Source organism: Takifugu rubripes, chromosome 7, assembly GCF_901000725.2.
Source record: "Takifugu rubripes chromosome 7, fTakRub1.2, whole genome shotgun sequence".
Lineage (NCBI taxonomy): Eukaryota > Metazoa > Chordata > Actinopteri > Tetraodontiformes > Tetraodontidae > Takifugu > Takifugu rubripes.
Window position 1 is genome coordinate 5,070,844 of NC_042291.1, and position 26,037 is coordinate 5,096,880.

Sequence of the window (26,037 nt, forward strand, 5' to 3'; positions counted from 1 at the left end):
TGGCAACTTTCAGACGTGTGGAGTTTTAATTCCATTACATTCTTGGGTCCTCGAGTATAGAGTCCAAATATTTGTCCACATGTGTGCTTTCTTCTTTGACTCTTGGTTTTATTGACCTTCTGGGGACATTCATTGGATTTACTGATGTAGTTATATTTAGAGGACGCAGCGTCAACGCCATCAAACTTCAGTAAAACGGAACTGCAGACGTTTTGCTGTTTGCTTTTTGCCGAAGCGTTGATTTGATTCGTTGTTTTGAAGCGTGCAATTGTAGCTCAGTCATTTTAAGTGAGAATCAAAGCTAATTGAAATGGCCAGAGATGATCTGGGAACAGCCAGAACTGAAACGAGGCGCTCTGTCCAGCAACTGAAGCTGGAGTCTTCGCTCTGCTCTCTGGGTCAACAGAGGTCAGTCTGGTATTTTTGGCAAGGAGCACAAGAAAAAACACGGCAGAAGATTATGAAAGAATGCGTGAGTGCGAAAACAAGTCTGAAGGAGGATGAAGGAGCCCTGAACACCTACAAGAAGCCACCAGAGAGTAGAGGTATAGGAGAGTGTTTTTGTGTTGTACCAGGCCATACATCTGTTTTTAGGACCTATGGGGCATCAGGCAGCCTTCAGAAAAGACTCCACATGCTGCCTCCAGAAGAAGAAACCTTTATTATCTAATCTCGGACACAGAAGCAGATCCACAAATAATTCTGTAAACCTTGTTTACTAGATACAGTTTTACTTCGGCGGGCAAAAAAAATTCCAACCTCTTCTGCCAAAGAGAAAAGGCTTTCTCGTTACACTCTGAATTGCTTAATTGAAGTTATTGTAGTAACCTCGAAACGTCGGCCAATAAACCTCACTTGACGGTTTGGTTTCGAGTGTGTTGTTTTTCTGTGAGGCACCTCTTTAAATGCAGAGCTTCCCTTCTCTTGGCTCCATTTCCTGCTGAGACTCCTCTCTGTCTTCTTCTCCTGAGTCAAACTTGTAATGGCGTGAGATTATTTTAGTCTCTACCGCTTTTTCAGCTTTGTTGCAGGAAGTCTCGCGTATCTTTAGACCTGCTCCGCCATCGCAGATCCGGATGGGAAGAGCTGTAAATGCCGCAAAGAACATCAAAATTATGAAAAAGAGAGGACTGAGACGGAGTAGCGGGCTGTCGGGTCTCGATGGCGTGAGAGCGGTGGCATGCGGCCGGCACAGCTGAAACAGCAAACAGCCGAGGAAGGAGCTGAAAGTCTACACCCAGCCTGCTCACATTCCCCTCTCCTTGAGCCTCACACGCTTCTTCACCTTTTCCCCTAACCCTCCTCTAGTCATCATCTTCTTCTCCATTATCATCATCATCATCTGTCCCCTCCCCCACTCCCATCCAGATTCTCCCACCTTCCAGTGGAACGCTGTAGAAAAGTTACGGCCTATCTGAGGTCTCCACGTCGTCCTCGCTGGAGCATGTAGTTGTTGCACAGCTGCACCAGCATTACTGGTCATTCAGGTAGCCACTAGCAAGGGAGGAGAGAGGAAAAGGTGCTCTTGTAGGAGTATAGAAGAAGACCCTTTTCTGTCAGCGCTACGCACTTTCCTCTGTGTACATGTGCGTGTGATGTTGTCATGACTCCGGGCATGTGTTTGTGAGCTCATGCATGAACACACTGCTGTAGATCTGCTGGAGTGTGCAAGTGTTGCTGAGGTCCAGGCTGCTTAAACCAGGCTGTTTCCCTCCCCCAGCCCCATTTTGAATTTCTATGTTGCGTTGATCTTTCTTGTCCTGATGGTGTTGTTAGACAGATGTCGCGTTCAGCTGCGATCGTGGTGGCGCGTTAGTCCGGTCAGTCAGCATCATCTCACCTCACAGCCTTACAGAAAAAGGTGCTGGTTTCATCTTGAGCTTTTCCTGATCTTTGCATGGTCGCAGTGTGATTGAGTGTGTGTCCTACAGAGAGTGTATTCCCCTCCCACAACTCGTGACCAGTAGTCCCTCTGGGACCGTAAACCACCTGATAGTCACCAGAAGAGTGAATCTATTTTTCAGTTCTTTTTCAGGTTTATTTCTGTTTGCAGTGTTCATTAACAATCCCAAGCTTCCTGCAGGAGATGCTTGGACCAAACTTTTCTGGCAACAATTATGAATCTGAAACCTGATGAATCAATACTTAAAGAATCTAAAAGATTCATCAGAATTTATTAATTCTGGAGATTATTAAACTGAATTACAGCCATTTAAGGCGTACATGTAGAACCCCATCTGATAAATCTGTGGGAATACTCCTCAAATTCACTGATAAACATTCATATGATAGAAGGAAATGATTAAATACGTGTTGGAAAAAGCTCTGGCCCAGTTTTGATTAGTAAATAATCATGTTGGAACTCAAAGAGGCAGCAGCCCAAGAGGAAGAATTCTCGTGTTTGTTGTTACAGTGTGTTTGTCCAGCCAGGAGCCAAAGAAATGCCATTTTATTAACATTGCATGCAGTAAATTGTCTTCAAAATCATTTCATTTGAGCTCAGACCGTGACCAAATACCTCGGTCATGCTATTAAGTGTTGCAGAAAAATCCATTTCTTGGCTTCCCAGTGCTCAGCATCTCTGCAGCAGCCGGGACTGTTTTCCCGCTCAGTCGATAGAAAGTGTACTTTTCTGGCTGTTTTTCTGGCTGCTTCTGTCAGGATTAGATAACACTTTATTTGATGGTGTTCAATGGCTGACTCGTCCTCACCTCTCGCCTGGGCCTCTACTGCTCTCCAGCCCACACACGCTCCCATGTAAAACCAAACACACACAGACTTCCACCCACTGATTCATGCACACACACACACACACTCACACACACACACTCTGCGCATCATTCCTCCAGAGGATTCCGGCAGTTGTTTATACTATTGAACTGGTTATCACATTACAGCTGGAACAGCAGCGGACTCACAGATGAGTCCTGCTGCATTCTCAAGAAGGAATATGTAAATGTTTCATATTGTCGAAGCGCATCAGTAAAATTCTAACAGAGGTGGAAAAGAAAGATTTTAGAGTCAAAGCTGACAGAAAAGGATTGAACCGATTAACCACAAATTCCCAACAAATGTTTTGTTTCCACCAAACATCTCACAGAATTCAGTTTTGAAGCATGTTTCTTGTAAAATTACAGAAATGAATTAGTCCCGCTCTGATAAAAGTCTTGTTCCGTTCCTCTCGACTGGCGTTGGTCCTGCTGGTTAGTTCCACCTCTAACCTCAGTATTACTAAGCTTAACAATGGTAAAGCCTGTGTTGTTATCTTCTCTGTTCCTCCTTGAATGATGACAAAAGAAAAGAACAGATTTGTGGGTTTCAGAACTCTGCACTGAAAGTTACAAACTTCCTTTTTGCAGTGTTTTGCACACCCAGCAAGAATAAATAATCCAAAGATGTGTTTTTGTTCACCTCTTAGTCTTTTCATCCAAGCCCAAGAAACGCTGTGCTTTCAAATCCCCTCTTCTCCCTCGTCTTTGCTCCTTTTAACAAACCGAGGCGCGTCCTCAATATCCCGCCTGCCTTCTTACAACAATTGGCTTTGCCGGGAAAACTTTGGTGCTGCGGAATCTTCGGGAGAAGGTTCGCGAACAGAATGCCTGAACTGAACACCAAAAGATTCCAGAACAATCGAGCTTCATTCTCGACGTGACTGTCAACGACTTCCTGACTCCAGCACGGCCTCGGGTTTATGAGAGCCACGCTATGTGGTCACACTGTCATTGTGATTGTGCACGCTGGGAGTGAAGTGAAAACCTGGGTGTGGAGGTTTACAATGATTATGGATTATCATGACAGCGTTGGGTTCTCCTCGCCGTAATGCCGCTGCCGGCTCCAGCGAAGCAAAGCAAAGAAGCTTAGTGCTTTCAGGGTGTAGTTCTGCTCTATGGGAGCATCTGTTGTTACAGTCGGACTCAGGCGCACACACACACACACACACACACGCACGCACACACACACACTCAGGAGCCAATGCTCCAACACATGCTGGAGGGTCATGGCTGGTTGTATGAACCCACAGAGAAAGAAGCGCATGTGTGTCTGACTGCCACAGTGGGACAATTCCTGTAAAGTCACAACAGGTGTGTGTGTGTTTGTGGACAATTGTGGGTCAGAGTTATGAGCTGTACACTAAATGGAGTCAGGGGTGGAGGGCTTATGAAGGGTCCCCTCCGCCCCACCTGTAGCCTGTCAGCTGTTGTAAGTCTGTTAAAACGTCAGCTGTTTCTGAGGAGAAGTGTGTGTGTGTGTGTGTGTGTGTGTGTGGTAGGCAATGTCAAAGGACCCGAGTATGTTAGGAAAAGGAGGTGGGCTGGTTCTGTGTGGCCTGGGGAGATCTGTTTGCACGTGGGATACCGTGACAGCCGGGTGTTGCTTCGTGCTGCTCCTTTAGTTCATGGTGGTTTGCTTAGATTTGAAAAGTTTCAGCCCCTAAGGTTTTAGAGAAACCAGAAAAAGTCCAAATATCCAAAATCCCCTTAGAAATGTCAGGAATTTTAACTTCTATAAAATAAGATCTGAGGAACTTCAGTTGTAACACAAAGCAGCTCAAAGAGGATCTGACCTGAAGGTTCCTGAATTGATGAGTTTTTGAGGTTTGTTCTGTACTTGGTTGATATTGCTGTTGTTGGCGACATGTTAGGTGGATTACAGACCTCTTTGATTTGCTGTCTGTCTTTTCAGCTGTTCGAAACCAAATCTCTCCCCAGACCTGCCAGTTGAGCACAGAATTTCTACAGACTCCTGAACAACAGTCCTGCAGGAAAACGGCCAAAAACCTGTTTCAGGTGAAACTTGATCGGATCAAATCAGCAAAGGATGAAAGGTTCTTTTAATCCTCATTTAGGCCTTACATATACACAATGGAGACTATTTAAATGTGTTTTCATTTGTTCTGTCTTCAATTCTAACCTAATGGATATAATGAAGGCTGCAGTAGCAGTAAATCCTCCGGGGGTGCCGTTGAGCACTTTGGCTAATTCAGAGGGGTTTACATGTGTGATGTGAAACATTAGCAAAGATAAATAACCAACCATCTTTTAGATGATATTGAAGGTTCATTTACACCAAAACTAAAAGTTATCAGAAGGTTAAGTTAAGGTGATGAAAGTAATATTTAATATCCAGCCCAAGAAAACATAGAAACTATGAAAACAGAGGCAATACACTTTTTGGAATTTACATTAGTGTTTTTTAGGAAAGTGGAGAAAAGATAAGAAATATTCAGGCAAAGAATACGGAAGCAGTTTCAGAGATCCGTCCAGACGCACATCTTTGCTTTTTTCCTTTGCAGACGTTAAAGTGCAAAGCCTCAGAAACTTAAACTTGAAAGTTTAAAAGCAGAAACCTGATGTTGATGTTTTTGCAGTATTCCAACAATCTAAGCAGCTGCTTGGAGTGATTCGGGCCTTTTTCCAATGGGAGTTTAAATAAGAATAATATTTGGATTCTTTTTTCTTTTTCATTGAAAAGTTCCTTTGAAATTCACATGGATGAATCCTTAATTCCAGACATCTGTGGAACATGTCTGCGCTCTCTGCTCAGCCCTTCTGCCGTGGGTGTCACAGAGGTCGGCTGATTTATGGCTTTAATTTACTCATTCGATTACTGTACATATCGCAACAAGCACAAAGTGTTCATTTTGGAAAAGCTCAGTAAGGACCTGCTGAAGTCCCACGACGGGGAGATGGAAAACGCTGACCAGCACTTACAGCCGTGAACTTTCCTGTGAACAGAAAAGCTTGTAGACTTCTCTCCGAGGTGGAAATGTGGCGACGGCCTGTAGGACGGGCGTTGGAGGCCGGCTTGGTCGCAGCCTTGTGGTGGCAGCTGAGTGAGTCGGACAGTTGACGGGAACAGGTTTCCCTGTCTGTTAGTGTTCGTCTCGCTGCGCTTGACCTTTAACCTTTAGCTCTGACAGCTCCTCTTGCCGGAAGATACCAAGTTTCCACCCGGACGAAGCGCCAAGCCGGGTCAGCTGAGAGTGAGGTGGGGGACACGGACGAGTGTTGTCACATTACATCTGAGTCCAATCATCAAAAACACAACCGCACATTTAATTTGGTTTCCGTTAACTCAAAGATTAAACATGTTTATTGTGATACTCCAAAGGCTAGTGAGTACTGACGATCCAGAACATTAAAGTAAAGATTTACAGGCGATCTCAGAATGATTTAATATTGCAGACAAGTGGAATAAGAGAGTTTGACAGGAAACATCCAGGCTTCTCACTTTAACAACATTGGCTGCAAGAGGATAATGGTGACCTAAATACTCAATTCTCTCATAATTGCTGCGTGAAATTACATCTCATCCATTTACTGTGATGCTTCATTAAGGGGTGAACATTTTGTTCAAGAGACATTTCCGTGAGGCCATTGCAGGACTAGTTGTGTTTCTATGGGATGTTGGGACACCGATGACATCAGCTTCACCACTGAGAACACCCAACCAGGTCTCAGATTCTCCAAAGCTTTGTTTTAAATGTTGCTTAGCATGTTTCAGCTGCTGAAATCTGCTGAAAAGTGTTGAGAACTGAGTGTCGATGTCTGATGTAGCAGCAAATGGAAACTGTGTGCACGTGAGAATGGGACTGAAGCACCATTGCCAGCCCACCCAGTCTGAAACGAATCAGCGATGAATTTTCTGGAAAACGCACATTTTATGAGCCATATTGTGCTGCGAGATTTGTCGGGACTGTGACCAAAATGTGGGGTATTCCTCAATAATGTAGGTCACACATACAAAAGAGAAGCAGCCCCTCACCACAGAAGAGATTTGTCATTTTCTATTTTTCTAATTTAGCCCATCCTCTGGAGTCATGCAGATTTGTATAATCAGAGTATTGACTGTCAAACCCTCCGAACAATCTTATTTATTCACAGGCTTAATGGGAGCAAACATGCTTGTCTTCAACAAAGAATCACAAGTTTGTCTTTGGCATCTCAGATAACACTTCTCTTCACCTGCAACACGAAATCCTTGTCTCTCTTCTCCTTTGACTATCATCTTCTCTGCACCTACAGGGATGAGTGCACGGTGCCATCAGAGCTGCAGCCTATATGCTTTGGTGATTCTTTTCAACATAAATACACTAGCCTCCGGACAAAGAAGCTGCTTCCTCTCGCTGCTCTGCTAAAGGAGAGAGAACAGATATCCTTTCTTTCTCTCTGTGTTTGTGCCTCCCCCACTTCTCCTCGATGCCCAGATCCCTACCACATGCAACCGGCACCACACGGTCTTGGCTTTCTCAGATAGAGGAGGTAGCCTCACAGATCCCTTGTTTAGGCTGCAAGCCAACAGCCAGTGTTCAACACAGAACGCTCGCAGGCAGCCATGCACACGGACAACAAACCGGGTGGGGGGGAGTGGAACCTGGAAAATGGGGGCAGTAAGATAAAGCCAATGGGTTCTGGTGTAATGCTGCAACATCAGGATTGTTGGGTTTTGTCACATATGTTTTTCTCCATCCTTGGGCAGATTTCCTGCCTCTGATAGAGGAGGGGAGTCCATGTCTTCTGGCTTGCTGTCTCAGATTTATCCATATATGTTACTGCTTGGAGGTTAAATAAGCTCTTGGAATTTTTGGCCCTTGTTTAACCCAATGTGCTCTGGGCACAAGACGTGCCTGCGTTCATACGTACATTAGATGTGTTGTGTGGAAACTCAATGACACAACTGTTTAGCAGACTCCTGGCCTCCGATTTCCCACACCCTCCAGGCCCCATCGGAGATTTCAAGGTCAGGAAGGGGCAGAGACTGAGATTCATTCCTTGGGAAGCAAAGCCGCTGTCGTTCACAGATGGCTGTTCTGACTGGATCTTGCCGAGATTGGACCTGTGAGGATTGGATCTGCTCAGCTTTAGACAGAGTGCGAGCTCACGGCGTCGGCTGCAGACTTCATCGGAGCGGAGAGTGAAGATGTGACGTGCAGGCGGTGAAGTTTGACACCCAAGGAGTCGTTTTAGGATCGAGTGCAAAGGGAGGCACAGGACACTACCGGTGCGTTGAACCTTCTGACAGCTGAGCATGCGAGATTGTGAGTGGTTTTAGTGCTGGGGGAGGGAACAGGGTGGTTTGAGGGGTCCAGTGGAACAAAAGGCATGTAAACAGCTGCCGTCCCACCACCAGCAGCTCCTGGTCCAAATGGACCATGTACACTTGTGTTTGAATGGAGGAGCTGTCATGTACAGTTTCACCACAAATTCCTCAGTCCAGAAAACTCTGAATGTCCTGAAGGACAGACACGGATATCAGGATGTGTTGATGGGGGGGGGGACGCACACTTGTTCTTGTTGCTCTCTGAATCGGTCAGTTGTCCCTTTTAACCCTTTTCAGTGTCTCATTAACTCAAAGGTTTGTTTCATGATTGACAAATAAACCAAAACAAGTTGTAGAAAGTACTTTAGGGATAAGTCATGATTTTATGGCTTCTAATCCATTTTTTTCTGCGCGCAGAATATGGCAGCTAGTCTGGGAACACTGGGAGGACTGGGGAATCTCCCTCTCTTTAAACCAGTGCTCTAAACTCTGATTTGTATGAATTGTGCCAAAGTTCCTTGTAAAGAGCTAAACATAAATTTCCTCAGATGTCAACACAGACACTGACGGATTGGTGGCAGTTGCTGAAGGCATATTAGGGCAAAGGGGCGACCTGGGAGGGGTCTCTCTGTAATGGGAGGGGGGGGGTTGAAAAGAAGGAGCATGCTGTTGGAAGGGGGGCTGGGGGTGTGAGAAGGCTAATTTGGGGTGTACAGAGTGAGGACTTCCACCAGCAGTTGTCCGTCCAGCAGTGGGTGATGGCACACTTGCTGGTCTGAGTTCTTCTGGAGCGGGTTTCAGACTGGGACTAACTGGTGGACCGAGCTCTTTTTAAAGATCAACTGGCCTCAATCCAGAGTCTGTCTGTCACTTACATACTGCCTGTTGGCATCTTTTAATCTTTTCACGGTAAGAGCCACCAGCAGAGGCACTCCAGTCTTCAGTGTGTGTGTGTGTGTGTCTATGTATGTGTGTGTGTGTGTGTGTGTGTGTGTGTGCTGTCTGCAGGTTTAGTTTGAATTGACATAAACACCTCTTTGCTTAAAACCATAACCATGTTTGATGGCTATTTTTAACTTCCTCATTTGTAAAATCGAGCTGTAACGTATGAGGAAGATGTTTTAGAAAGTATCCTGAGTGTTCTAATCGGCCCAGGAAGCCATCGATGGCGCCTCTGAGGACTTTACGACACAGATAGCTAGGAGTGCGAGGCGGCTGGCCTGTTCTCTATCACCAACCCCTGGGCTGACACCTTCCTCAGCTCCCAGATCTGCTGAGGGGGTGTGGGGAGTCGAGGGGGGTCCGTCACAGAGATTTATGGCTGATGGTTTGTGTTGTCACTCTGAAATCCCACCTGTTCGTTCTCCTTGGCGTAAAGACCAGCCCGGCCACGAACATGTGCAGTTAGTTCCACAATCCTGCCTTTGTTGTTGTTCCTGATAGTTGCCTTGACCTTGTCTGACCTCCCTCTGCAAAGACAAATCAGTGACAAAGACGCTGAATAAAAGATGTCGGTTTCTTCTACCTGGCTCAGTCTCCAGACTGTTGATGATCATCATTAATAATGAGATCACTCCTCAAAAATGTGGTTCAGTGTGACGTCGAAGTGACCGGGTTCTGATTGACGTGATTCTCTGCATAGAGAAAGGTTATCCAGCTACTGTGACCCGACCGAGCGGCGTTTCTGAGCCAATCAACCTTCTCTAAATGGTGAATCAGCCATATCAGCGCTGGTCTGATTGTGCGTTATTCACACCGCTCTTCTCTCTCTGCTCACCTGAACAATAAACCTGATCGACGTAGTAACCGTCGGTGGCCTGGCACTCGCGTCTGAGGCTTCTTGAGGGAAAACGTGTTTGACTGGTGATGCCAAACATTGTGCACGCCCTCCGTCCTCGAAGTCACATTGACGTTGTGGTTGTTTTGTCTGGAGGATATTTTTCTGTCAGAATGCTTTTGTTTGTCGGAATGCAGAAGATTGAAGATGACGATCTACTGTGTAACAGCGAGGCTTCTCTCACTGACGTTCAGAAACGGCTGTTTGTTGCTGCTGTTTGTGTGAACAGGAGCACAGATTTATAATACAGGTGATCAGGATCTGAGTAGCTGCATGTCAGTAAAATCATGTACAGCTTCCTTTACGATATTTTCTCCTTTTAGGTTCATTGAGGCAGAAATGTGAGCGTTAAGATCAATTAAGAAATGTGTTTACTGTCGCGTTTGTGCTCTGAATAATTATCATTCCGATGAATTTAATGGGGAATTGAGCTAAGATGGCCGGTCATTGACCTCATCACCCCAATGGATTCTGGGTAGTTGCTAAATTCCCATTATGATTAGTAAAGTGGTAATTAAAACGATGATTTTAACTTCAGTAGTAGGGTACTCTAACAAATTAAGAGAAAATATAATATTAATAACAAAAAATTGTTATTAAAATATTGTCTTTCTTTCTCGTCCACCTTCCTGGTAATCAATAATGGTTGATATCAGTTTGAATTTAAACATTTTCTATGACTTTGATGAAACAATTATATCAGTTTAAGGTCACACAGTTACATGCCATGACTAATAATATTTCATATTAAAACTGGTTGAAAGTGCAATTCAACTAATAAATCAGTTAGTTGACGCGTTCATAAGTGCTTAGTTACTCATCATTACTGAGAAGAGACATTTTTTCCCTCCGTTATGAGGAATTTCTCAGTTCTGACAGCTTGTGAAAAGGGGAGCACAGAAATCCAAAGGGTGAGATTGTGTTACTCATCCAAACCCTTCACACCTTTTTGGGGATGGGAGTGGCAGCGATGCAAGCTGACAGGTCGAACCGCACGGTCCACGATGGGGACCAGCAAACCAGGCCTATGGTTTAATAACATCAGTACAGGTGGATTAAGGGTATAATCAGGGTATTTTTGCTGCATACAGGCCAGAAGCTACAAGTACCCACGGTGAATTAGTGACAGTCAGGGCTGTGATAAATGTGTGGTTGTGTGTTTTTGTTCAGTTTTCAGCGTGTGAGTTCATGGGGAACGTCGGTGTTCACCGCACTATCGACGGGGGCCTGGCAAACGTCGGTGTGATTCTCGAGCCCTGAAGATCTCCTCACTGCCCCTCCCTTCCCGTTCCATCCCCCAAACCAACACCATCACCTCAGAAGTGCTGCCCTTGCACTGCGTCTCCCCCCGATTGGTTGGGAGGAAGAGAAGGAGGGGGTGGTATCATGTTCCTCTGCTGGGTTGGCAGCACTTACAGGCACAATCTGAGTGTTGAGCCAGGCCTCAGATACAAGGCCAGGAGCTTCCTGCTCCTTCCTTTCCCCTCCTCCACTGTTTGTCACAGATCTCCATCTTAACTCCACCTGCCGGCGCTTGTGAAAGCGCCACAGGGTTTTGTTGATGTGTTCTGTTGAGCGCCGTCAGTCGTGTCCAATGGTCGCCCGGGGAACACACGGCAACAGGCCGTAAATATCTCACAGCTGGTGCTGGCAGAACACCCTCAAGGTTGGGCCGCAAACCGAGCCTGGTTGGGTCAGATGAGAGAATTCAGCTGTCCGATTGTACGCCAGCTCCCCTCCAGCCTCGCTCCTATTGGGCGCTCGGCCTCATCCTCCTCCTTCTTCTCCAAAGCTCTATTCATTAGGGGACATATTGCTGCATGTGACCCCTGGCATTAATGCTTCCATGATGACGGTAACCTTTAGGGTTGGATATTCCTCAGTGGCTCCTGAAACTTTACTCCAACTTTTTCAATTACTTAATAAAACTGGCATTTTTTTTTTTTTATCATGTCGTTATATGACACTTAGCTACCAGATGGCTCGGATAGGAAGTTAATCTTCGATCCCGTCTAGCTTCATACGTTATTGAGCCTGAGCTCAACGGTCTGAAGATCTTTCTTTATATCCTCAGAACTTTCTTCTTAACAGCTTTTTTCTTGTAAGTGTAAGATAATGAAAGTATCCTACCTTGAGTAAGCTAATGCTAATAGCTTCTTCCAGGATAGTTTGGGTTTACCCTTCCTGATCTGCCTTTTACAGATGATTCCCACATGAGGCTGAGTGGCTGTTGAGGAGGCCACAAACACCCGTTGATTGATTTCTGTTTGATTTGCAGCCGTACGGAACGTTTGACAGCTTCATTTGTCACCTCCTGTTTCAGTCTGAGTGAACTCAGAGTGATGAATGAGTATTGGTGAAATATTGATCCTCCCAGATTTCAAACCAATTGTCAAACGTCATGTTGCTAGAGGTCACTGCTCCTACAGCTCTGGGTTGCAGATGGCTCCTAACGAAGACTTTAAACTCTGTCTCGGTGCAGCTTGTGTGATTCCTGTAATATGCCATAAAAATATTGGCTTTTTTCAGGGTGTTTTATTGCAAGCTTGTGTTGGTTTTTATTTATTGTGCAGTTAGTGTTTTTTGGCTTCAATATTTTACCAAAAATGCAGAACTGTTCAGGCTAATAGGAACCTATAAATTTGACGTCGTTACTTTATCACTAAGTCATTAAAACCAGCCTTAAAAAAATGATTAGTCTTTATTAGTTTATTTCTGTCTTGCTGTAACATCTGACCAAGATGCTATCCTGTATTTCCTTCTCTGACTCAACCAAAACATCAACTCTAACCCCATAAACACCAGTCTGTTGGGTTTATTTCCTCTTTCGCAGTGCTGTGCTCCTTCGTTGCAGGTTCGGTCACATCGTGCCTGTGGTGGAAACATAGGAATATTGGAAATGCAGTGACGCCATCAGACTATGTGAAGGGCAGAGTCAGAGGACAGCAGGTTGTTTGGTTAAAACCTCAACTAGCTGAGAAAATTAGGCTGACATGCCCCTTTAGAAGGTCACTATGTACCTCACAGGAGACCTGTTGCTCCAGGTTCCTGTAGATGTCCTGGAACCCTGTGGCTTCAGCTAGGTAGCAGATTGAAATGTTGCCAAAGCCACATTTCTGTGTCTGTGGCTGAGTAAATGTGGAAATCATGCTGCCCTGGCAGCTTGTAGCACTCCACCCACAACGCTGGAATAGGAGATTTAGGCTTTGAAATGCTTAACAACCACAGCAACAGATGTCAGGGATAATGATGCAATGCAGCATTTTTCCAACTGTTCTTTTATGGAGTAATCTTTGTAGCAGGCCACCTAGAGGCTATGACCTCATGTGTCCTCTCTAAAGCTTAGTGGACGCTTTCCTGCCGCAGCAGTGTTTCGCTAACATTAATGCCAAATGCAGTGCACATTTAGCTGCCAGGTTTGGGATTTGGGTGGATTTTTATGGTCTTATAGAAATTGAATTAATGACTTCATACTATACGGTCTCAAACTAGATATTTTTACTTTAAGCTCATTAGAAGCAGCAGCACCCATTGGAGCTCTAAAGACCAGTCGATTGTACTGTAATGACAGACATGTATCAGAATGTTCACTTCTCCTACCTCTTCCATTGTGCTCGTTAACCTCACAGCCACCTGCAAATGATCAATTAAACTTAACATTAATATTCTGAGGTCAGCTGTTATGTCGTAAATGAGGCCCTGTGTGGAATACACTGTGCAAACAGCAATGGGCAATCCCCAGGGTCCTAATCTTGCTCTCCTTTAGTTTCTAATTATCAGCTGTAATCTTTTCATTGTCCAGAGTCTGTCTGTCACTCTGCCCTGCTCAGCCAGGCAGCAGACACACTCCAGGCCCTCCTCTTCCCGTGTGAGAGCCCAGATTCTGCCTGACATCAGACATGGGAAGCAAACTCTGGCAGCATGAAGGGTAGAAGGTCGAGACTTGAGCACCTCGGGCAGATAAAGCAGCCTTTTCATGTGTGATCAGTCCACAGCCTGAAGACAAATCTGTCAGAGTGGTGCCTTTGAACTTCACTGCAACTAGAGCGTTCGCTCTGTGGCTAACGAAGCTTGTGACCTACCAACACACACACACACACACACACACACACACACACACACACACACACACACACGCTACCTTATTACTTAACTAAACCATGTTAACACATCTACTTTGTAATTGAAAGAGTAACACTTACTCTAAATAAATAAATAAATAACTACGCTAATGAGGTTAAGCAGGTAGAATTCATTAAACCTGACTCGGACACACAGGGAGCAAAACAAAAACAAAGGCTTGACACAGGTTTTAGAAAACCACTTTGGGGGCAAAATATTAGAGATATATTGGCAAGTTTGGTCTCTTCCTGTAGATTTTCCATGTCAAAAGGAGTTCTGGCAGCCGCCAGTGCTTCATCAAGCCTTTTTACAAAGCAATTATGACGCTCATTACATCCTCTTTCTTCAACCCCCCCCAATCGCCCCATCAGTGCATAATTCATAAGCAGCTCATTGGCAGAGTGTAGCCAACTGCATCTAACTGAGCGTGCAGAGCAGCGCCCACAGCAACACAAAAGAAATGTCAATCTCATGACAGACTATTCAACATTCTTTGTTTCATAAGAGTGAGTGTAAATACAGGGTGTTTTCCTCCTGCAGCCTTCCCAGGTAGTTGGAATGTGAACAATATCTGGCTTTTGCTTTCGGCGCTCACTGATTATGAGATGAACGGCTCTGAAATGCTGCCTCCCACTGTTATTAGTGTGTGTGTGTGTGTGTGTGTGTGTGTGTGTGTGTGTGTGTGTGTGTGTGTGTGTGTGTGCACGCAGCATGCTGTGCTGTGTACACACAGTCTGTATGTATATATAGCATGCTATTTTTAAAACTGGTCCACAAATAGAAGAAATGGAGCCTAAATCAGTCCTCACTACTGTTGCATTCCTCAGCAGCCTCACACTCATTCATGAGCTTGCAGAAATACCCAATTTAATATTTAAAATGTATAATGTAGCTGCCTCCTTGTATTTAATCAGGCGTCATGGCATATAAGACGCCAACCTTATTTTACGGTGAGTTAGACGCACGGTTTTATCCACTTGGTCTCCGGTGTGTGGCGTGAAATTAGGTCAGCGCTCAGCTTCGGTAATAAGGCGTAATGTTATTACTGGACATCGTCATCGTGTCATCAGCAGCGCTCTGCCTACTCAGACCTGCAAAGATCAGCTCTCTCTCCCAAGAATGGAAAATGTATCAGTTGTGAACATTTCTGGTAAAGCTTAAAAAGGAGCTCTTCTATGGAAGGGGACTGATATTGCATTACATTCTCCTTTCAATGAATTGTTGATCAGTCTTTTAATACTTTGAACATTGTTGTTTAGCTTCAAACCACAATATTAAAATTGAATCAGTGTTAACAAAATATTTCCAGGCCGAACATGTTTATTCAGGTCACAGAGAATGAGGTGCTGCTTCTTGATTTAGAGTATTAGAAAATTGTCCTCTGACGTCTTGGATTCACCAACGGTGTCACCTCGTGTCACCTGTCGTTGCCGTGCAACGTGTTCCCCGTTGGCACCGGTGCACGACGGCATTTGGAAATGGGAATTATGCAGTTTCTATAGGCTGTGCAACTCCTCTCTGCTCCATGTTGGAGATTGGGGAATCACATCCGCCATGTCGGGCGGCCACGGCCGGGCAGCCGGTTGCCGTGGGCGACCAGCAGATCAGCGATGTGGCGATGATGCCTCTAATGAAGCTGACACAGCACAGCCTCCCTCACCGTGGGCCCCTGAGGGTCTCCTGCTCTGCATGGAACATCACAGACCCCCAACATGCACATACACATATGCACACCTCAAATATGGCCTCACGTTTCAGCATGTGATTGGATGGCGCCTGAGATGCCTGATTGCACGCTTGTATATCTGGAGCGAAGGCAAATGAAATGATTGTAGTAGCTAAAGTGGGTCAGGGCGAACAAATAAACATGAATGTCTCCCTCCTGTTTTTTAGGAACTGCTGAGCTGAGGTGAAGGGGAGCACGCAAGACCCCAGTTGGGCCTGAATGGTGGATGACCTCACCCCCACCGACGGGACCATGATCTGAGGAAGGTGCCGTTCACCTAGCCCTGTTCTCTCCTCCTCCTCCGTCCTCCGTGTGACTGTGAGCCTGCCCAGCGTGCACGGGGAGGACACACAACAGTGACCCAGACGTTCCATAGAGGGGAAAAACCCTTCGTTGATCATCTTCGAACGTGACCACGCCCCCTTTTTTGCCCCTCCCACTGCAACAGCGGAAACATGGGGAGGAAAAAGATCCAGATCCAGCGGATCACAGATGAACGCAACAAACAGGTTAGAACAGACTGAATGGGTGATGGTGGGACAAAATTCATGGCATTTATTGAACTTACACACATGCAGGTGAGAACAATGAGAGTAAATAATTAAACAACAAGAAACAACATGACTGATTCTCTTTATTCAACTATCTTAATGTTGGCGCCATGTTTCCACGGACTGGCATTAGACAGCGCAAGCTGCCGTCTCCACCTGCTATCTGTGGCAGCAGCAAATCATTATTGAATGACTAACTACTCATTATTTCTCCAATCATTTATTGATTGTTTCATGTTTGTCATTGCAATGTCTAATGATTTATAATGACCAAATGTCACAATAATTGACGATGCACCCGGAATCAATAAAATGGCAGCTTGGGTCATCATCACGCTGTTGTCAACGATATGACGGCATCAGGTTTTACGACTTCATCTGACTCTTTTGGGAAAAAAGAGCAAGAAAAACATGATCTTTCCACTGAAAAAAGACAAATCTGAATGGCTGCAGCACCTCTGGGTAAATCGCCAGCATTGTCAGAGAGGATGAAAGGGTAAATGATCCATCTGAAATGAGTCAGCTGGTAAATGGGCTCCGCTTCAACGAGCAGATTGAGTCATGGAGTTGAGGTGGCCACCTTCAAAAGCAGAGAGAGCAGCATAGAAATGAGACAGAGGGAGGGAAAAGGTGGCTGCTGGAATGAGACCTGTGCGGCGTGAGGCCGCCGGCTCTGGAAAGTCTTCCTCACTTCTCTCCTCATCAATCTCAGCAGGTCACATTTCCATAAAGGGGAACAAATGGTGCCTGCAGGGGGTCAGCAGAGGATGATGGCTTATTCATCAGTACACAAGTGGACATAAAGGACAGTATGTGTGTGTGTGTGTGTGTGTGTGTGTGTGTGTGCGTGTGTTTCTGGGTAATGGAGTCGGTGTTTGTATCAGGTGTCGACCAGTTTGTCAGTCAGCTGATGCACTCTGTGGTCAGGGTCTCAGAATCAAAGCTTTGTCATCGATCGGCTCCTTAACAAACAGGAAGTGGTTTCCTAATCACGGCAGCGAAATGTCAGCGTCTCGCTGGTATTTTGACACACGTAGAGCAGAATTTGTTCTCCTGCTTCTGGCAGGGAACCAGTTCTTGTCTGCAGCATTTGAAGCAGAGCCCAGCAATAAGTGGTTGTTTTTTTTCTCTCCCGCTCGCTCGGCGTTCCTCGGCTAATGAACTGTGCCTCCTGCTAAAGGAAATCAAAAGAATTCGGAGTACATGCAGCCCGTCACCCTCCCACGTGTTGATTCGGAGACGCTGCCATAAGCTCTGCAAAATAAACATGTGAACAGAGAGTGGGCCCCCGCTGGAAACGTGACAGCATCTCAAACACAAAGACGCACAACGAGACACAGGAGGGAAGCCGCAGCGCAAATTTTCAGGAGTTTTATTTTTGGGAAGAGAGAAAAGAGTTCTGAGTCTTGGTTGACATGGTGACACGTCGGGCTGGAAGGAGGGATGAAACGGTCTGTTCACATCTTCCACAAATGAACAGCACTGACGTTTATTTCAGTTTTCAGTTATTTCAGCTTCGACACATCAGATGCGTGTGCGTGCGTGCGTGCTTGTGTGTGTGTCTGTGTGAACTCTGACACCTCAAATGAAGCCAAACCACCATTCCTATCCAGTCAAAGTTCATCAGAGACTGCATGTTTTACCCTCCTCCTTCTGTCCACCTGTAGATACGCTACTGTACCAGAGAGGATTTCAGATTTTACTTCAAGTTACCAGTCTGACTTAGTTGGAACAGCCAGTCTCCAGTTGTGATGCTTTAAAGCAGATGCTGTATCATGTGACCGACTAAAGCGTCTACCTGATTAAAAATTCATGCACGCGTGATTACTTCTTTTGCTGTTCCAAAAGCTTTCTATCCGTTGACAGTGGTTGGTCCAGGATCGATGTACAGAGTATCTGCTGCAAATGGCAGTCGGGGAGGAGAAGGAAAGAACGTTTGTGAAGTCTCTTAGGCTCCTCGTGTAAATCACACCAGCATGTCTGGAACAGAACAATCCAAAAGAGTCAGAATCAAAACCTTTGATGACGTAAAGCTGAAGACCGCAGCTTCAGCTGGAGGGAGGCAGTTGTTAGAGGAGCCGTTGGTCCTTCCCCCACTTTAAATCAAAACTGTCAGCAGGATCGTTTGTAATTTAAGCATTATTCAACTTTATGGCCCAGTCAAGTGAGTTTTTACAGGCTGACACAGTTGTTTATACGTTGACCATTTGGTCATTTTTACTGTATTTCGTCAGTCTTTCAAGAAAATCTGAATTCCCAGGATCCTCTCGCTGGCACAATCATCTCCAAATTCTTTGTCTGATTTCAAACTGACCCAGAATCTGCTCTGATGCAGGCTTCCAGTTGTGCGCGCACAGGCGTGCACCACATGTCTCCTGACTGATTTCTTCTGTTGATGAGTCTGTTTCATGTGTGTCCAACCCCGAGAAAATCCCCCAACTGCTCAGTGTCTGACATCATGGAGAGGGTTTCGCTTCTGTTAGTGTTGCCTGCGTGAGCGCCGCCATCCGCCACTTTCTTCCCTGCGAATGTTGATCTAATCGTTGGTGCTTGATGGTGAGCTGCAGCGAACAAGTGAGAGGGAGGATGCAGGAAGGAGTGAGAGGAGGCTGCGGCTGTCAGCGGTGGTTTCCTCATCCATCTGCCACACCACCACAACCTCGCCAACACACAAATGAAACTTTGTGGCTCCCTCCCCCCCCTCCTCTTTGACGGTGTCTAATTCTTCAGTTGCCATTGGTTACCTGCCTGTTCCTGTTGGTTAATGTCAGAGGAAGTGAAGAAAGACGCGTGTTATCACGTTTGGATTGTTTATTTGTTGATTGTATAAACAGCCACGTTTGTCACCCGTCTTCTCCAACACCGCCACATAATTTAACTGCTCGCTCTGGGTAGAGGGGGAGGGTGGGAGCGAGGGATGGAGACGAGATAAAGATGGATGCAAGAATGATGGCAGCACCGTGTGATGAGGTGGGAAGGGGGGGGGGTTAGTGGGAGAGGAGGCGGTTGCCCGTGGATACGACCCCGATATAATTTGATTTGTGGCAGCAGGAAGGAATGAGTGAGCGAGTGTAAGAGGAGGGAACAGCGGAGGGAGGAAGGAAGGATGTGGGAAAAGAGTGAGTGAGAATGAAGTGAAGGTGAATGTGAGAAGAGAATCTGGAGGAGGGAGATGGGGGGATGAGGTTTAAACATGTCAGGGCACTAGAGGGGAAATGGAGATGGAGGGTGTCACATGGCTTCTGTTCAGCTTTCTTCCTGTGACATCTGATATCTTCACCTCTTTTTCTTTCCCTCTTTCTTTCCTTCCTTATTCAGCTGAACTACAGCTTAGACCTGTGAAGCCACTAAGGCTGTTTCTGTCATCTGAGTCGGTGAGACATCATGTTGGAGGTTTAATATGCAGCTCGTCCTCTCTTCACACATGTTTTCTGTCACCTTCAAAATAGTTTGTGAGTGGAGAATATTCACATATTTCTGTGGAACCTTTTCCCATGGAGGTGGCTGATCTTAGGTATGTGAAGCAGAACCTGAAACTGGAAACAATAACTGGAAAACACATCTGAGTTTTTTCCTGCATTATTAAAGGTTTATGAGCCTCCGAGGAGCTGAAGTCGCTAAACTGGGCTGTTGGAGACGAAGAGCATGCTAACGGCAGCAGCTCTGACTGGCAAGATCAACAGCCTTAAATGACGATGTTAAAGTGAATCTGGCTACAGCGTTAGACTTTACATCCCGGACGTGTGTATAACACAAGTGATTGCTGTGAACAGAACGAATATGAGCTGAGCAGTCCTGTAATTCCACCATCTCATCTGTGTTTCACCTGCAGCTTCTCTGTCCTCTCGTTGTACCCGTCCTCTCCCCATGTTTGTGTTTGTTTAATCCCAACAAAGCCAAATCTCTCTGGAGTTTAAATAGCAGTTGGTTATAGCAGACGAGCGGGGACACACTGAAGCACTCCCAGTCCCTTTCTGACTCTGTGTGTGTGTGTGTGTGTGTGTGTGTGTGTGTGTGTGTGTGTGTGTGTGTGTGTGTGTGTGTGTGTGTGTGTGAGAGAAATAACATGTGACAGAAGGCGAGTGGAAGCCAGAGCTGGAGAGAGTGTGTGACAGAGAGAGAGAGCATGGAAAAGAGCATAACAGAGTGTGAAAATGATGAGGAGAATGAGTGTGACGGCGGTGGAGGGAATAAAAGCCCGAGCGTACGTGCATGTTTGTCTGCACACACAAACCAGCGTCCTCAGAAATCCAGGCTCTTCCTCTTTCAGCGCATGTTTAAACAATAGGTGGTCTCTTCCCCTCCGATGTGACCTCACTTCTCATCCTGATGGATCCTCCTGCTTCTCACACGATCTGAAGCGGTAGACTTTCACCATTTTAGGAAATATGAAAATTACTTTTCTTGCCAGACTTGAGAGTTACATCGACTTTCTGGGGAAAACGGCTCCGAGTGGAGTCAGTCTGGGATATAATTCACTGCTCAGTCGTAACATGTCATTGGCTCCTTCCCTGACAGATAACCTGATAAAAGTACTGAGATCTTGGTTCTACTGGGTCACTCCTGAACCTTTTAACTATAATAAAGCATGTTTTTACCACATTGTTTTATGTTCTGTTCATTTGGGGATGTTAAACTTTCCTAGTTTTAAAGTGTTTACTGGATTATTTCCTTTTAAGGAGAAATCTTCCACTGTTTTGCCTCCGACAGGTGACGTTCACCAAGCGGAAGTTCGGCCTGATGAAGAAGGCGTACGAGCTGAGCGTCCTGTGCGACTGCGAGATCGCCCTCATCATCTTCAACCACACCAACAAGCTGTTCCAGTACGCCAGCACTGACATGGACAAGGTCCTGCTCAAGTACACTGAATACAACGAGCCTCACGAGAGCCGGACCAACGCCGATATCATCGAGGTAACATTGGGGCAGGGCAGCCTCCCCTGGTTTTAGTTAATGTTTGTCTTAATCTGTGTTGGTGCAGGTTTATTTTCCTTAGTAGGACCATTAACATGGAACACTGACTAATCCAATATCCTCTGCAGACTCCTTTAGACTTAATTAAGTCTGGTTCTGTCCATCGGGGCCTCCAGCTTATGTTCCTACATGGCTTCAGACCACAGTCTCATCTCAACCCAGCGGGTCTAAAGTTTACAGCAGTTTCCTTAACAGAGAAGAATTAACTCCAGATTTGACCTAAACTACTTAAACAGAGAGTTTAACATCTTTCCTCCACCAGAAAGATGGATTTGGTGGATAAGCTTAGAGATGTTACCATTTGGCTCTGGACAGTGTTCATATTGTGTTGAATACAGGAAAATCTGAGTCGGGGAATCATTGTATGGTTGTTATTTGTAGTTCAACAAATTTGAAAATCTGATTTCCTGTTCTAATGCTAAGCTAAGATGCTATACTAAGCTAACAGCCTCAACAAATTTTTGTCCTTTCAAGACTGAAAATGGTTTTATGGCCACCACACTGTCCCAGTCTGGAAACTGTTATCAGGAGGACAAGTACGCCTCACCCCCACCCCCACCAGCACTCATGGCATCACCTCTCTCATTACCCAGACATCTTCTCAAGCAATCAATCAATCTTTTTTTATATAGTGTCTGGTACGATCAAAATGGCTTCTAAGAGCTTTCCAGAATCCCAGGGCCTGACCCCCAACAAGCAACAGTGGCAAGGAAAAACTCCCCTTTAACAGGAAGAAACCTTGAGCAGGACCAGGCTCATGTAGGGGGACCCTCCTGCTGATGGGGGGTTAGAGAGAGAGGAGAAGGGAGAGGACAGGTAGAGGATAGAAAAGGTAGAGATCAGGGAAATACATTAATTATAACAAAGTGCTGGTGTAAGAGTTGAGTGGGTCAGCAGGGTCGGAGGTCAGTGGGTCAGCATACAGCTATAAAGGCGGCTATACCTGTAGATGGATAGAGAGGGGCGGGGCAGAGAAAATACTGAAGAAATAACATCATCACTGTCAACATATTTTCCTATCTGACAGCAGTGAGACCTGCAACGTGTCAGAAAGCAGCTTGGCACAAAATGGCCACCAGACAGAAGATGTAACTGTAAATATGAGCTCATTTGAGCTTTGACTGAGAGGAAGGGTCTCACCCTCCCCTCCCCCCTTCCACGGGGAAGGGGAGGGGAGGGTGAGATCATTCAGTTAACGCGTAGATGTTGCTTCTGGGGAGAAGCGCTGCTAGTGTTCACCAGGCAACCAGGAGCACATTCACTTCTTGACCTTTTGACCCTCAATGATCTTCTTGTGAATTGAACAGGAGAAGGTCAATCATGATTCAGCGAGCCGTGCACACGGAGCTGTCGCCCTAACTTCAAGCTGCATTTGACTTGAGTTGGCTTCTCTCTTGCTTTTACTCATTGAGAGTGAAACCTTCTGGAATAGAAACTGAGTTTTATTACCCTCTTTACTGATTATTATCAAATACTTCTCGTTATTGGAAGAAGCCTCAGCTTCAAAGCTGATTTGACTCATCTCTTAAAGCCCTCAGAGGCTCTGTTGACCCCTCACTGTTGCTTTAAGGCATCGCTCCTCTTCCTCCCTGTCTGAAGTTATTCACAAACATCGAAATCAGTCGTTTGCCCGTGTGCCGGAGGACTTTCATACAGCAAGTATCTTCCGTCTCCTTCAACTTCAAAAAAACAAGTGTGTTGCAGGGTTCCTCTGAAACATCAGAGAAGCAAATCTTTAACTTTGTCTGTTTTAAGCATTAAGGACCAGCAAACATCACTAATGAAAGAGTGCAGCAGCCTGTAGAACACCTGACGCTGGAACATCCAGCCAGCTCTGTTGTAGCTGCAGGTAACACTTGAGATACAAATGGGGCACATCAAAGACAAGAACCTTTACCTCCACATGCTTTTTTTGGAACCTGTCTTGCTTCGCCATGATTTCTGGATTCACTCAGTCACAACCGATTGTCCTGTTTCTTATCCTGCGCCTGTCTCACACTGTCAGTGCTAAAGCCTCTGTCGGCTGTATCTGCAGCTGCAGATTGCTGTTAAGTGTGTGTGTGTGTGTGTGTGTGTGTGTGTGTGTGTGTGTGTGTGGGGAGGGGGGGGAGGCTTGCTGCTTCAGGCCACATCAGTTCAAGCTCCACTGACCCCTGTTTGTGTGTACATGTGTTTGTGTTTTAAGTGTGTCACTCTCTCTCTCACTCTGAGTGTGTGTGTGTGTGTGTGTGGGTGGGGGGGCGGATTTGTGTGTGTGCACAACCAAGTGCTTCACCAGGCCTGAATATTGTATGAGGTGTTCTCATGGGCACCACAGAGCATGCAAACCAGACACACACACACACACACACACACACACACACACACACACACACACACACAGCCACAAAACTTTCTCTCTTGTCCTCAGATGTACCTTTTTGGCCAGATGTTAGCATGTTAGCATAGGCTTTGTCATTGCTAAGTGGGTGTAATTTGTAGAAATCTGAGGCCAAATAACCTTTAAGATTTTATGAAACTGTTTAGTGACCACATTTCTGATTTAAATGCTCTTAATTGACAGCAGAACTCTGGTTCTGATTGGTGGGACAGACAAGCCTCAACTTCACATCAGCTCCTCTGAGGGTCATTATTGGGGGGGGGGGGGGGTTAATGTTTTTAGCTTTTGTTTTAGCTGCTTTCAGACATTAGAACAGGAAGTAGTGATTTTTTTATTGGTAGAGGATGCTGGAGCACGAGACACAAAAAAAAAAGCCACATCACCTCCTGGGAACATTTGGTGCTTTGGTTTGTTCATATTCGAGCCTGTTTTTCATTCAGACTTTGTTAGGCTGCTCAATTGACATTAAAACCTTTTAAGAGGTTTAGGAGGGATAATAACTTCACTTCCTGAAGGTTTGGGCCGTGAACTATTGACAGGAAGTGTTATGTTTCACTAATGCTGCTGAAAATTGATTTCTGAAAAGCATCTCATCACATAGGTTTGTATATCGTCACAAAGCATGGGTCAGCCAGAATTTTGTTTGGGACACCAGAAACATCTCGTACACACCTCATGTGAGGACACTGATGTGGTGTGGATGTAAGGAGAGATTATACAATAAATGATAACAGATGTTACCATTTATGTGGATAAGGATAGAGAAGAGGAAAAAGAAGAGAGAAAGAGAGGGGGGATTGGATAGTTACTGAATGTGCCCATTTGCTGCTCTGCCTCTGAGTCTCTTCAAGCAAGTGCTTTTGACTATAAATTATGAAGTGTGGCTCTAGTCACGCACACACACACACACACACACACACACACTCACTCAGAGACACACACACTTACTGTACATTTGATGCATGTACAGCAATGCTTAGAAGCACTTAAGCGTGTGTGTGTGTGTGTGTGTGTGTGTGTGCGTGTGTGTGTGTGTGTGTGTGTGTGTGAAAAGAGGCATAGACTTACATCACACAGACAATCCCTCACTGCAGGTCTGAGGCAACGCATATGCACGATATGCACACACAGCCTCTTTGTGTGTGTGTGTGTGTGTGTGCGTGTGTGTGTGTGTGTGTGTGTGTGTGTTGGGGGGGAAAGCCTGCCTCTCCTGCCAGAGTGTGTTAATCCGCTCGGCTGCGGATCCCAATCAGGCCAAGGGAAGGAAGAGCGCAGGGGACAGAAGGAAGAGAAGCTGATGAAATGCTAAAAGAGCAGTGGTGAATAGGTGAGGAGAAGAAGCACAGATGGGAGGAAGAGGAGGAGGAGGAGGAGGATGCCCACTTTTTTCCATTTGGCAGATAAAGGAGGACAGGGTTTCCTGTATCAGTAGCAGGAACATCTGATTTCACTCAGTATCCTGATAGCTTTAACAGAGACGTTGCTAATCCTGCCTCCACCTGTCCTATGATAATCTGGCTTTGGTTCAGGTCAATGAAAGGTCTCTTCGTGTGTGACAGTTTAGGTCTGACCAACCTCTGTAACGAACTTTGACCTTGGGTCGCTGCTGCCTGCAGAAGCTGAATTAAAGATGGTCGGGGGGGCAAACAGGTGGAGGAGCAAAACAGCTTTTCAGCGCTGGGCGATAGGCAGCGCACATAGAAGCCCGGCAACACAGACGGAGAGAGAGATGGTGCACAGGTGAACAGATGGCAGAGCCAGTGAGAATGTCAGTGTAGAGAGAGAGAGAGAGAGAGCAGGTGAAAATGCTGTCACATCTTTGCTGAAGAAGAAAGAGAAGAGGAAATTCCTTCCTCCCTTCTGCTGTGGTGTTGTCTATTTTGTTTAACTTTTATTTGCTTAATCCAACCGTGTTTTATTGAATGTGCTTTATTTTGAATGAAGCCGAGGCTGCGCTCCAGCTGTGCTGGTGACCTTTAGGTTGTGTTATCTGTCATCTGCCTCTGATGGCGTTTATCTGAGAAAGGAAATAATTTATCACACGTCTGCGTCTTCAGAGGCGAAGAAGTGACTTTGATGAATCTTTAATTAAGAAACGGGCAGTTTTGGATACGACGACTTCAGAGTCATGAAAAGTTAAAGACTGAAAAGTGGAAATAAAAGAAATGAAGTGGGTAAATATCACTCCTCACATAGTTACTGTTAACTACCAAAGCAAGAATAGATTTTTACCTTAATGAGTGTCAGCACCAGCGTTAACGGCCCTCTGTGTGGTTTGGAACCGGTTAATGAGATTAGCGTGATATCGCTGGAGCGTAGCAGTGAAACGACGTGATGATGTCGTTCTCTACTCAGCGGACTGCAGAGACCCGGTGTCTGCTGGCTGTCCTGTAGGTGGACAGGTCTG

The 26,037-nt window shown here is 45.7% G+C and overlaps 1 protein-coding gene across 8 annotated transcripts in view; it reads left to right on the forward strand.

The window, feature by feature from the left end:
• The window catches only part of mef2d (myocyte enhancer factor 2d), a 54,335-nt gene that overhangs the window by 5,542 nt on the left and 22,756 nt on the right, over window positions 1-26,037 (forward strand). For 6 of the 8 annotated variants that reach the window (XM_011618846.2, XM_011618850.2, XM_029838258.1 and 3 more), the window contains exons 2-3: window positions 15,893-16,234; window positions 20,987-21,190. In XM_011618846.2, the coding sequence (XP_011617148.1) occupies window positions 16,181-16,234; window positions 20,987-21,190 (258 nt within the window). In that variant the 5' untranslated portion in view covers window positions 15,893-16,180. Of the gene's footprint in view, window positions 1-7,615; window positions 8,002-8,720; window positions 8,950-15,892; window positions 16,235-20,986; window positions 21,191-26,037 lie in introns of those variants that run through there. The other 2 variants (XM_029838260.1, XM_029838259.1) reach the window with 2 other exon arrangements.